Source organism: Coregonus clupeaformis, chromosome 31 (assembly GCF_020615455.1).
Source record: "Coregonus clupeaformis isolate EN_2021a chromosome 31, ASM2061545v1, whole genome shotgun sequence".
Taxonomy (NCBI): Eukaryota; Metazoa; Chordata; class Actinopteri; order Salmoniformes; family Salmonidae; genus Coregonus; species Coregonus clupeaformis.
Window position 1 is genome coordinate 45858361 of NC_059222.1, and position 13717 is coordinate 45872077.

At 40.6% G+C, this 13717-nt stretch overlaps 1 protein-coding gene across 1 annotated transcript; it reads left to right on the forward strand.

The window, feature by feature from the left end:
- Positions 1–282: 282 nt before the first annotated feature.
- Positions 283–8029, forward strand: scd (stearoyl-CoA desaturase (delta-9-desaturase)). The gene is made up of 6 exons (XM_041836058.2): positions 283–540; positions 821–1080; positions 1745–1875; positions 4717–4922; positions 6572–6804; positions 7272–8029. The coding sequence occupies exons 2-6, from the start codon at positions 843–845 to the stop codon at positions 7475–7477; spliced, it is 1014 nt and encodes a 337-aa protein (XP_041691992.2). The 5' UTR covers positions 283–540; positions 821–842; the 3' UTR covers positions 7478–8029.
- The last annotated feature ends 5688 nt before the right edge of the window (positions 8030–13717 follow it).

Consider the following 13717-nt stretch of genomic DNA (forward strand, 5'->3'; position numbering starts at 1 on the left):
ACTGGTATTGTCAGTAATGCATTCAATTTCTAGAGTGCCAATTCAATCCAATCAAACATATAAACTATTTGTATAAACCTGCACAATAGATGATTATTGACCAAAATGTATTATTGAGTTGTGACTAAAGTAGGCCTACACTTTCTCTATCCAATATTTTACCTTTTGAGGGGGGAACGGTGTAATAACCAAGAACGGTACCGTAGTCCTAGACATGAAAACCAGACTGTAGTACATGATTATGTAAATTATGAAAATATTCTATAACAAGTTCTTACAAAAACGTGAACAGGAGATAAAAGGCCAACCAATGACATGTCGCGAGAAAGGTGGTGTCAAACCCAGCTTGTCCAATTACAGTCTCGCAAATATCTTGTCCAAAACCGGAGCACCTGGTGAGGAGAACGGCATCAGCAACACTGTGGAAGTCACATCATCATAGTGACCGATATTATTTTGAATTCAGTGCCGTATACCACCATTTGAAGCTTGATTCTGTCATATTTGGTCGCATCAATCTACAGAAGTCACCTTCATAAGGTACGTTTGATCTTTTATTTCATGGAATACGGGGGACTTTTCATCCAACATTAGCTAGCTAACGTACACGATGTCGCGATGCCAGTGTTCAGCATCATCCAGCAACAGACAGGGTTTGTCATCATCCGGCAACGTTAACCACGATTTCGAGTGACATTAGCTAAACATGTCAGTTTCTGCAGAAACAATACATTTAATTCACATTCATGTCACTACTGTGTATGCCTGTTGTGTTGTCACATATTTTGAAGGTAACAAAAATGTCTGCATTCGTTGCCAGTTCATTCAACAACAAAATCACGATGAGGATGACTGACGCGAAGGTAGAGGGTCCGGGGAGACACAGGAACTGTGATGTGCTCGCAGAATCGGCGACAAGAAGGGATGATGTGTTTGATGAAACGTACAAGGAGAAAGAAGGTCCTAAACCTCCAATGATAATCGTGTGGAAAAATATCACATTGATGACTTTATTGCACATTGCAGCCGTGTACGGCATCTCCCTCGTCCCATCTGCTCATGTTTTGACCTGGGCTTGGTGTAAGTATGATATACCTAACCCACTTGTTATTTCAAATGAACTCGGTTTGACATTGAAATTGTTTTTTATGGCGTAGTTAATTTGCCCATCGGATTGGTCGCACAGCTGGATTCGCCAGGCTTCAGTGCTGCGTAGCGCAAAGCTCCCTGACTCTTTCTTTCTCCCCTGCTGGTGAATACGGATGGTTGTCATTTCTCTGCAACTGTAATACTCTTAATAACCAGACATGTAGAAAGTTCTAGAAAGAATGGTTATTATGCATTCACGAAAAAGTCCTAACCAAATCTGATTATTCTATCCCGGAGATGAGCCCCAAATGAATGATTCTATGGAAAATAGACATTATAGTAGGTGACCCTACTAATCTATTATTATTCACTATCACTAGTTTATACCCTGTTATGGAATAACATACCCTTTTACTTGATTAGATGGCAAACATATGAATGAATGTTTTAGGAAAAACAAAAGAGTACAGGATCCATTCTTGATCTCTGCCACCTGATGCTCTGCATGTTCATTAAATAGATGTTGTTCCTCTATCCCCCTCTATCCCCCTCTCTCTGTCTCTCTCTCTGTCTCTCTCTGTCTATCTCTCTCTCTCTGTCTCTCTCCCTCGCTCTCTCTCTCTCTCTCTCTCTCTCTCTCTCTCTCCACACACAGCTGTGTTTTGCTTTTTAATAAGCGCTTTAGGAGTGACTGCTGGGGCTCACCGGCTATGGAGCCACAGGTCCTACAAGGCCTCGTTACCTCTCAGAATCTTTCTCGCCACTGCCAACTCCATGGCCTTTCAGGTAAAACATGTCTTTCCCACTTCACTTTTATTTAACCGGGTTAAACATCAGATGACAGATAGTATCGGTATACACACAAAACGTCTTCGTTTGATATGATGAACAAACTTTCCCCAAAGTATCATTCTGTTAGCCTGGTCAAGCAGACGGCTGCATGCGCTCAGAATGTGAGCTATCGCGAGATCAGGCTGTAATGTAGAATGTTCATTCAAATTATGCTAACTTACAGTGAGGGGAAAAAAAGTATTTGATCCCCTGCTGATTTTCTACGTTTGCCCACTGACAAAGAAATGATCAGTCTATAATTTTAATGGTAGGTTTATTTGAACAGTGAGAGACAGAATAACAACAAAAAAATCCAGAAAAACGCATGTCAAAAATGTTATAAATTCATTTGCATTTTAATGAGGGAAATATGTATTTGACCCCCTCTCAATCAGAAAGATTTCTGGCTCCCAGGTGTCTTTTATACAGGTAGCGAGCTGAGATTAGGAGCACACTCTTAAAGGGTGTGCTCCTAATCTCAGCTTGTTACCTGTATAAAAGACACCTGTCCACAGAAGCAATCAATCAATCAGATTCCAAACTCTCCACCATGGCCAAGACCAAAGAGCTCTCCAAGGATGTCAGGGACAAGATTGTAGACCTACACAAGGCTGGAATGGGCTACAAGACCATCGCCAAGCAGCTTGGTGAGAAGGTGAAAACAGTTGGTGTGATTATTCGCAAATGGAAGAAACACAAAAGAACTGTCAATCTCCCTCGGCCTGGGGCTCCATGCAAGATCTCACCTCGTGGAGTTGCAATGATCATGAGAACGGCAAGGAATCAGCCCAGAACTACATGGGAGGATCTCAAGGCAGCTGGGACCATAGTCACCAAGAAAACAATTGGTAGCACACTACGCCGTGAAGGACTGAAATCCTGCAGTGCCCGCAAGGTCCCCCTGCTCAAAAAAGCACATATACATGCCCGTCTGAAGTTTGCCAATGAACATCTGAATGATTCAGAGAACTGGGTGAAAGTGTTGTGGTCAGATGAGACCAAAATGGAGCTCTTTGGCATCAACTCAACTCGCCGTGTTTGGAGGAGGAGGAATGCTGCCTATGACCCCAAGAACACCATCCCCACTGTCAAACATGGAGGTGGAAACATTATGCTTTGGGGGTGTTTTTCTGCTAAGGGGACAGGACAACTTCACCGCATCAAAGGGACGATGGACAGGGCCATGTACCGTCAAATCTTGGGTGAGAACCTCCTTCCCTAAGCCAGGGCATTGAAAATGGGTCGTGGATGGGTATTCCAGCATGACAATGACCCAAAACACATGGCCAAGGCAACAAAGGAGTGGCTCAAGAAGAAGCACATGAAGGTCCTGGAGTGGCCTAGCCAGTCTCCAGTCCTTAATCCCATAGAAAATCTGTGGAGGGAGCTGAAGGTTAGAGTTGCCAAACGTCAGCCTCAAAACCTTAATGACTTGGAGTAGATCTGCAAAGAGGAGTGGGACAAAATCCCTCCTGAGATGTGTGCAAACCTGGTGGCCAACTACAAGAAACGTCTGACCTCTGTGATTGCCAACAAGGGTTTTGCCACCCAGTACTAAGTCATGTTTTGCAGAGGGGTCAAATACTTATTTCCCTCATTAAAATGCAAATCAATTCATAACATTTCTGACATGCGTTTTTCTGGATTTTTTTGTTGTTATTCTGTCTCTCACTGTTCAAATAAACCTACCATTAAAATTATAGACTGATCATGTCTTTGTCAGTGGGCAAACGTACAAAATCAGCAGGGGATCAAATACTTTTTTCCCCCTCACTGTATATGGCTCATGCAATGGGATGTATTTTCTGTAATGTCATTTGAGTTGACAACACAGCAAAGATTGAAGGGGACACTTCCTGCTTTTATTTCCTGGCATGGGTCTAGTTAGAAGATAACAAAGTTTATGCCAACGTAATAATTCCATGCAGAAGCGTTTGAAAATAAACAAATTCATTGGACTAGCGCCGTTGCTGATTCTACAGGATTAGTGAGTAAAAATGACTGGAAGGGAATGTTAGCAGTACTGAAAGTTCGCCATGAAAAAGTGGAAAATAAACAAAATCGTAGTTAATTTCAGCTAACTACTCAGTAAGCACATAGAATAACTGTTGTACTGTCATTCTGGTCATTTTAAACGTTTTTTCAAATGATCTACATCCACTTTATTAGTTGGCGTTCCGCCAACTAATAAAGTGGATGTAGATCATTTGAAAAATGGTTTAAAATGACCAGAATGACAGTACAACAGTTATTCTATGTGCTTACTGAGTAGTTAGCTGAAATCAATTTGTTTCTTTTCGAATGCTCCGCATGGAATTATTCCGCTGTCTTGACCTGTATATTAACGAACTAGGCATGGGTACACTCAAAATGGCTGTATATTAACGACCTAGGCATGGGTACACTCAAAATGGCTGTATATTAACGACCTAGGCATGGGTACACTCAAAATGGCTGTATATTAACGACCTAGGCATGGGTACACTCAAAATGGCTGTATATTAACGACCTAGGCATGGGTACACTCAAAATGGCTGTATATTAACGACCTAGGCATGGGTACACTCAAAATGGCTGTATATTAACGACCTAGGCATGGGTACACTCAAAATGGCTGTATATTAACGACCTAGGCATGGGTACACTCAAAATGGCTGTATATTAACGACCTAGGCATGGGTACACTCAAAATGGCTGCCAGTCCACCCATTATGCCATCATTGACTTGAATGGGGAGGCCCATTCTATGGATTCTATTTCTGTGTATAAATCTTAGTCTTTGTGTCCCCATTACAGAATGACATCTTTGAATGGGCTCGGGACCACAGAGTTCACCACAAGTTTTCAGAGACCGATGCCGACCCCCACAACGCCATCCGAGGGTTCTTCTTCTCCCACATCGGTTGGCTCCTGGTGCGTAAACACCCAGACGTCATTGAGAAAGGGAAGAAGCTGGAGCTCAGTGACTTGAAGGCCGACAAAGTTGTCATGTTCCAGAGGAAGTATGTATTCCTTCCCGATGATCAATTCATACAGTATTGGTTGCATTTTCTCTTCCATAAATGTTTCTGTTCACTCCATAATCTGTGATGGCACTAAACCTAGCTTAGTCATTGTTAGATCATCAATATGGCTCATAAGGTTTGAGAAGCTTCTTAAAAATGGTAATTCCTAGTTTTTTAATGAAGATCAGAAACATCCATAACCTCATGGCATGTTATGTATTTGTAACTGAATAATGTGATAATCTGTCAAAGAAGAGCCTGCCAGCCGAGACCGTGTTGCTGTGTTTGGACCTGTACAGATATATCTATTAAACTGACAGTTTGAATAGACCTTTATCTTCTGTGCTGCCTCCATATGATGGGTATTTCAACATATCATGGAGGATATGTCTGTTCTCTTGTCTTCTCCACAGGTATATCAACATATCATGGAGGATATGTCTGTTCTCTTGTCTTCTCCACAGGTATGTCAACATGTCATGGAGGATATGTCTGTTCTCTTGTCTTCTCCACAGGTATGTCAACATGTCATGGAGGATATGTCTGTTCTCTTGTCTTCTCCACAGGTATTACAACATGTCATGGAGGATATGTCTGTTCTCTTGTCTTCTCCACAGGTATGTCAACATGTCATGGAGGATATGTCTGTTCTCTTGTCTTCTCCACAGGTATTACAACATGTCATGGAGGATATGTCTGTTCTCTTGTCTTCTCCACAGGTATTACAACATGTCATGGAGGATATGTCTGTTCTCTTGTCTTCTCCACAGGTATTACAACATGTCATGGAGGATATGTCTGTTCTCTTGTCTTCTCCACAGGTATGTCAACATGTCATGGAGGATATGTCTGTTCTCTTGTCTTCTCCACAGGTATGTTAACATATCATGGAGGATATGTCTGTTCTCTTGTCTTCTCCACAGGTATGTCAACATGTCATGGAGGATATGTCTGTTCTCTTGTCTTCTCCACAGGTATTACAACATGTCATGGAGGATATGTCTGTTCTCTTGTCTTCTCCACAGGTATGACAACATGTCATGGAGGATATGTCTGTTCTCTTGTCTTCTCCACAGGTATGTCAACATGTCATGGAGGATATGTCTGTTCTCTTGTCTTCTCCACAGGTATGTCAACATGTCATGGAGGATATGTCTGTTCTCTTGTCTTCTCCACAGGTATGACAACATATCATGGAGGATATGTCTGTTCTCTTGTCTTCTCCACAGGTATTACAACATGTCATGGAGGATATGTCTGTTCTCTTGTCTTCTCCACAGGTATTACAACATGTCATGGAGGATATGTCTGTTCTCTTGTCTTCTCCACAGGTATTACAACATATCATGGAGGATATGTCTGTTCTCTTGTCTTCTCCACAGGTATTACAACATGTCATGGAGGATATGTCTGTTCTCTTGTCTTCTCCACAGGTATTACAACATGTCATGGAGGATATGTCTGTTCTCTTGTCTTCTCCACAGGTATGTCAACATATCATGGAGGATATGTCTGTTCTCTTGTCTTCTCCACAGGTATGTCAACATGTCATGGAGGATATGTCTGTTCTCTTGTCTTCTCCACAGGTATTACAACATGTCATGGAGGATATGTCTCTGTACTATTTTTTGTTTTTTTATCCACAGGTATTACAAGATGTCAGTGCTGTTGATGTGTTTCGCAGTCCCCATGTTTGTTCCTTGGTGCCTGTGGGGAGAGAGCCTGTGGCTGGGCTACTTTGTGCCAGGCCTGCTGAGGTACACCCTGGTACTGAACGCTACCTGGCTGGTCAACAGTGCTGCCCACATGTGGGGCAACCGGCCCTACGACGCCAACATCAACCCCAGAGAGAACAAGTTTGTCACCCTTAGTGCCATAGGTATGTTACCTACCTCTTGCCATTTTAAAAGATCTTAAAATGTCATTAAGTTGCCCCTTTTTATAACATTTAATTATATCGTAAAATGACTCTATACTACACAGTTATGGCAGAACAGTAGCATTACATAACAAGCTTTGCCTTCTGTGCTTGTAATTACCTTCCTGAGTGATGCTGCACATGTTTAATATGTTTTACATGGTGTCCGTTTGCTTTGATTGCACCTGTTTGGGGAAGAGATCAAAGGGGATTGGTTATGCAATCATTGTAGAGAAGAGCAAGTTCATGCGGACCATGAATTTTAGGTTTCAGTTCCCAACTCTGTGCTCGACAGAAAATAATATGTGTATAGTAGCTCTTCTCAAACCATGTGTGGGCGTTCACATCTTACAAGATATCTTGAATATATTATTATGTGTAAATAATGGTCACCCGTTAGCCTAACGACGGTTTCCTGTCACTTTCAGGTGAAGGGTTCCATAACTATCACCACACCTTCCCTTATGATTACGCAACAAGTGAGTTTGGCTGTAAGCTGAACCTGACCACCTGTTTCATCGACTTGATGTGTTTCCTCGGCCTGGCAAAGGACTGCAAGAGAGTGTCCCCTGAAATAGTCCTGGCCCGGGCCCAGCGCACTGGGGACGGAAGCACCCGCAACCGGAGTGGCTAGGAGGTTTTCCCCCAATCTCAAAAAAGCTCCAAAACAAAACCAATGTAAAAAAAAATATATATATATATATATATATAAAAAAAACCGACAAAAGTTTAGTTTGCAGTGTAATTTTGAGAGGCACTTCTCTATCTTGTAGCTACAATCACGGCTTCACTCTTCTCCCTTTTGTGAGCTATACATTTCCTAAAGAGTTCTTAAAGATGAATGTTAGCTTTTGAAAAAGGGACTTTGATCACCTTGTTATGTTTTACTGTTTCATTTCATCTTCGCTGCAGCCACTAGTCTGTTGTGTGAAATGGTCCAAATATGTCTGTTGCCAAAGCTGAATGCTGCCATTGGTCAAGTCTCCCTCAGTAGGCCGGATGAGGTATTCCTGAGCTGCGAATGCTTTTTTTCTGCTGCAGTGGTACATTTTGATGTTGCATAGGCAATCAATCAATAGTTTCTTAAACTGCAGTCAAAGTATTAAAGGAGAGATTTGAAAAATACGGAAGCTGAAATGACATTTTAAACTGTTGTTGTGACACCTTTTTAAATCTCCATCTTGAAGTGAAGCTGTCAGTTTTGTCCGTAGATTTCATGTAATGTGGGTCATGTGACCAAAACAGATACTTTTCTATTTTTAAAGTAACTGTCCAGTGAAAATCAAACTTTTAAAAGTTCATATTCTGTTAACTCATACCCAAATAATATTGCGAACTCGTCCTATACTCGTATTTGTGGCCAAAGCATAAATTGGAGGAAAAAAAACACTTCAAACAAAAATGCTTGCTCATAGATTATGATGTGCTGGCCAATCAGTGGTCTACTCACATTAATATTTTTAATGACTGGTAAACGCCCACACCATTCCAACACAGAAAAGCTGCTTTTTAACATACTTAATTACAATTTTTTGGAAGGAAAACTATTTCACTCATATTGTAATTAATTATAAGTCATATTTCATAAAAATCTGGAAACCGTAGACAATTACTTTCATGATTACTGGATATTAATAAGGAATAGAGTCCTGAAATGTGGAAAACCATGTTCCATTTCATAGAGTATCTGTATTAGGTTTCAGCTGACTTGGTTCTTATTCAACATGGTTACAGTTTACAGCAAATTGTTTAAAGTATACAGAAGGACTGTTACTTTATTGAGAGGAATTGCAGGGGAACTGAATAAAGCACAGATATGACTGTACTGTCACAAACTGTTAAGAGATTAAATATTTTATACATTTTAGAAAAACAAATTGAGAATACATGCTCCCCCTTCCCAAAATGCCTTCATTTTCAACCAGGTTATAATAATTGTTACTTTTGGAAAATATAATAATAATTTTGAATGTGCTAATGTTTCTTAAAGAAGCAGGGCCGGCTAACCACATTTGGGGCCCTGGGCAAGAATATTTTGGAGGCCCCCTCATGGCGGTGGAGCAAAAACATTTTTTTTAAAGCTAACTTCCTGCAATTCTACACATTTTGCCATGGGGCAGAGAGGAAAAATGTGCCGTCTTAAAGCTCATTTCCCAGTTGGTAATCCGGCCATGAATAGAGGCATATCCAGCCTCACATCAGTTAGGCCTATTTTCTCCAAATGGAAGCATTTCCCCTGTGAATCAGTTCTCTGCCCTATGCCTTGGGCATTATACCGTAGGCTGTGTGCACCTTCTCAAGCTATTTGTAGTCTACAGCCCTTTTTAATTGAATTGACAAAAAGACAACTCAATAAAAATGATTAGTTGATTAAAGTAAACTAGTAAAAGGTCCATGTAAATGTAGTTGTTAGGATTATGGCCATGAAATGTACTTCTGAATCCCGTCTACCCTTGAAGAGGAACCTGCAGTATCATCATATTTAACTTACTTATAACATGGTTATATAAGGAGTTAATACAAATTAAGTTTCAAACATTCGCCAACTACCATATGTTGTATTTCATCTCTGCCATAGCATGACAATGTGAGTAGATTTTTCTCGTAATATTTGATGATAAATCTATCTAAAGTTAACTGCCAAAAATAATTACACTTGAGTAAATGAGGGATACAAAAGTGTATTGAAAGCAGGTGCTTCCACACAGGTGTGGTTCCTGAGTTTAATTAAGCAATTAACATCCCATTATGCTTAGGGTCAAATGCTGGGCAGGTCATTATTTTGGCTACCATGGCTATGCCCCCATAGGATGACAATGCCACCCGTCCCCAGGGCACGAGTGGTCACTGAATGGTTTGCTGAGCATGAAAACGATGTAAACCATAAGCCATGGCCGTCTCAGTCACCAGACCTCAACCCAATTGAACGCTTATGGGAGATTCTGGAGCGGCACCGAGACAGCATATTACACCTCGCCAACAAAACACCAAATGATGGATTTTTCTCCAGGAATAATGGTGTCACATCCCTCCAACAGAGTTCCAGACACTTGTAGAATCTATACCAAGGGGAAGCTGTTCTGGCTCGTGGTGGCCCTACGCCCTATTAAGACTATGTAGAATCTATACCAAGGGGAAGCTGTTCTGGCTCGTGGTGGCCTTACGCCCTATTAAGACTATGTAGAATCTATACCAAGGGGAAGCTGTTCTGGCTCGTGGTGGCCCTACGCCCTATTAAGACTATGTAGAATCTATACCAAGGGGAAGCTGTTCTGGCTCGTGGTGGCCCTACGCCCTATTAAGACTATGTAGAATCTATACCAAGGGGAAGCTGTTCTGGCTCGTGGTGGCCCTACGCCCTATTAAGACTATGTAGAATCTATACCAAGGGGAAGCTGTTCTGGCTCGTGGTGGCCCTACGCCCTATTAAGACTATGTTGGTGTTACTTTTATTTTGGCAGTTACCTCTATGTACCCATAATGTGCCATTGATTGGACATGTCTAGTGCAGCCATACCATAGAGCCATTATTAGCCCGTTGTAGCTGGATAATGCTGTTTAGAGCCATTATTAGCCCGTTGTAGCTGGATAATGCTGTTTAGAGCCATTATTAGCCTGTTGTAGCTGGATAATGCTGTTTAGCAAGCTACTTAGGTCATAAGATTGTACAAGATTTTAAAACATTGAACATTTTAGACATTTAGCGGACGCTCTCATCCAGAGCAACTTACAGGAGCAATTAGGGTTAAGTGCCTTGCTCAAGGGCACACCGACAGATTTTTCACCTAGTCAGCTCTGGGATTTGAACCAGTGACCTTTCGGTTACTGGGCCAACGCTTAAAAGTGTGGTCTTTGTCATAACCTAAACAACTGCCCTGATTTCCCTGACACTAGCTAAATTATGTCAGTTGTTACCTGAGACAGTCGTAAAGCATGCAAAAGATAACATTGACACTGAGGCAATCTTGTTGATATGTTTTCCTCAGTAAAGTAGTAACACATGCAGTAGACTCAGGTGTTATTTGGTCAATATAAGGTCCAGGGGCCTTTGGATGATCTACAGAGGCTCAGATTGTGACTTAGATGAGATTGTTCAATAGGGGAGTTACTCTTTATTCAACTTGAAAGATTCTGTTTGTATGTTAACTTGACAAAATGTTCTGTATGCATTTATTGTCTTTTTTTGCCATTGTGGTTTTCATTTACTTGAAAAAAATGTCATGAAAAAGTATTGCTTCTAGTACTTTTTCCTTTGGCAATTGCACAGGACTTCTAAAATGGACAGAATTATTAGAGCACCTTTTTAAATTATTTTAAAAGTCCAATGCAGCTGTTTTTATAGCAATATCTAGCATTTTCTGGGTAACAATTAAGTACCTTACTGTGATTGTTTTCAATTAAAATGGTCAAAAATAAACAAAAAATAGCTTCGTAGCAAAGGGCAATTTCTCAAGCAAGAATTTAGCTAGGACTGTCTGGAAGTGGTCTGACTGGGGAGGGAAGGAGGGGGAACTGAAAACTAGCTGTTGTTGGCAGAGGGGTTTGGAACCCTCTTTCTTATTTATATATTAACTAATTTACCGCCTGGTGATGTCACCATGCAAGGCCAAAACTCCCTCGCCCAAAACAGGCTGACATTTCAGGCTCTTTTCAAACAGCTCTTACACTAAAAGGGAATTATCATAATTTTCTCAATTTCACAGTATTATTCCAACCTCGTAGTGTGGAAATATGTAAAACACAGGAATCACATTTTCGACTGCACTGGGCCTTTTAAAAAGAGAATTTGAGCCAGGATACTCTACTACTGCCCAATGCCTTACGACTACTTACATTCATTCCTGATCCTTTTCTGTGTTCACATCCCATTCAGTTTTGTTGTTAAAAAGTGAAAGGCAGAAATGACACGTACCACAATGCAGATATAAGTATTTCAGTTCCTTCAGAGAGGAATCCATTGGTTGTTTTACTGGGCTTTAGTAGACAATGGCCTTGTGAGTCCGATAGACATGCCAACCTGTAGGAGGTACAGACACAGGACATGGCATCTGCATGGAACTTTTGAACAAAAAGGTGCTTTAACGTTAGCCTGGTCCCAGTCCCGGATCGGTTTGTGCTGTATATCAAAACAACTGCAGGAGTTGGCTATACAGCACACATTGATCTGGGAAACAGGCTACTTTAATGTGAAATGCTAGTGAGAGCTAATCATAGAGTTTACCGAACTCCAAATTATTACAACAAGTCATTCAAATACTTCCCTTACTGTATTATTCAATGATCCCCAAATTAATATTGTTCATTCTGTCATGTTGAGGGAAGCGAAACCGTTATCATTCTTATGTTCTGGTATATGTAAAATATGAAATATATTCTGAAGTAAAATTCAGATATTTTCAATTAAACGTATAATTAAATGAATTGTTGTTGCTCTACCGTTTGCAGTGCAGTTATTTTTTCCAGTATTCTTGAAATGCCTTAGCAACAGTCTGACACATTTTGCGAGGAATGTTGTAATGCACTGTAAATAGAAGATTTTCTACAGGTGGGAAATATGCTGTGTTGAAGATACTGTATGTTCCTGCATTTAAATGCAACGTTGATTTGAATTAATATATTGTTCAAATGCCCAATCAAATAAAAATACATTGTACCCTTTGTTTAATCTATAAGTGAAGTTGTAAATATGATATAATAATACCAATAATAACAGAACTGATAATAAGCCAAAGCACAGTCAACACTTCAAAGATGAGGGTAAGTGAACTGGGTAGAACTGGGTCGTGTATTCATCAGTGCGCACTGTTTCAAAACCTTTTTTAACGAAAAAGGAAAACACGTTTCTTATTGGACAAGTTAAGGTAGATGATCCCTACCTGTTTCAGCACAACGTTAGGCAACGGTATCTAGGATTTCATAACAAGTCTCTGTTAGCTATCCCACCAGACTTTTCTCATCGGACCCGGGATTCGATCCGGCAACCCCTTATTATTTTATTAAGGTAATAATAAGGGATGCCGGTTCGAATCCCTGGACAAAGATACAGGTCAGTGTGCTGTCTCAGGTCAGATACAGGTCAGTGTGCTAATCTCGCCCTCGACATCTACAAAACGAAGGAGCTGATCGTGGACTACAGGAGATAGCAGAGAGACCAGGTCATGAGATCAGGAAAAACTCCAGGCCCCAGAAAGACACCTAAGAATTTTGCCACAACACTTTTGAACACGTGGTGCCACCTTTGGCTTGTTCTGATGTCTTAATATCTTGTTCTTTATTTATGTACTTTTGGATGATGTGTTATTTGTATCGCTAGATATTGCTGCACTGTTGGAACTAGATACAGAAGCATTTCGCTGGACCTGCGATAAAATTGTGTACGCGACCAATAAACTTCGATTTGATTTGATTCCACTCAAAACATCATCTGGCTCCATCATGGGGCCCCATAAGGGCTATTCAATTCAAAGGGCTTTATTGTCATGGGAAACATATGTTAACATTGCCAAAGCAAGTGAAGTAGATAATAAATAAAAGGGAAATAAACAATGAACAGTAAACATTACACTCACAAACGTTCCAAAAGAATAGAGACATTTCAAATGTCATATTATGTCTATATACAGTGTTGTAACAATGTGCAAATAGTTAAAGTACAAAAGGAAAAATAAAGAATACATAAATATGGGTTGTGTTTACAATGGTGTTTGTTCTTCACTGGTTGCCATTTTCTTGTGGCAACAGGTCACACATCTTGCTGCTGTGATGGCACACTGTGGTATTTCACCCAATAGATATTGGTGTTTATCAAAATTGGATTGGTTTTCGAATTCTTTGTGGGTCTGTGTAATCTGAGGGAGATATGTGTCACTAATAT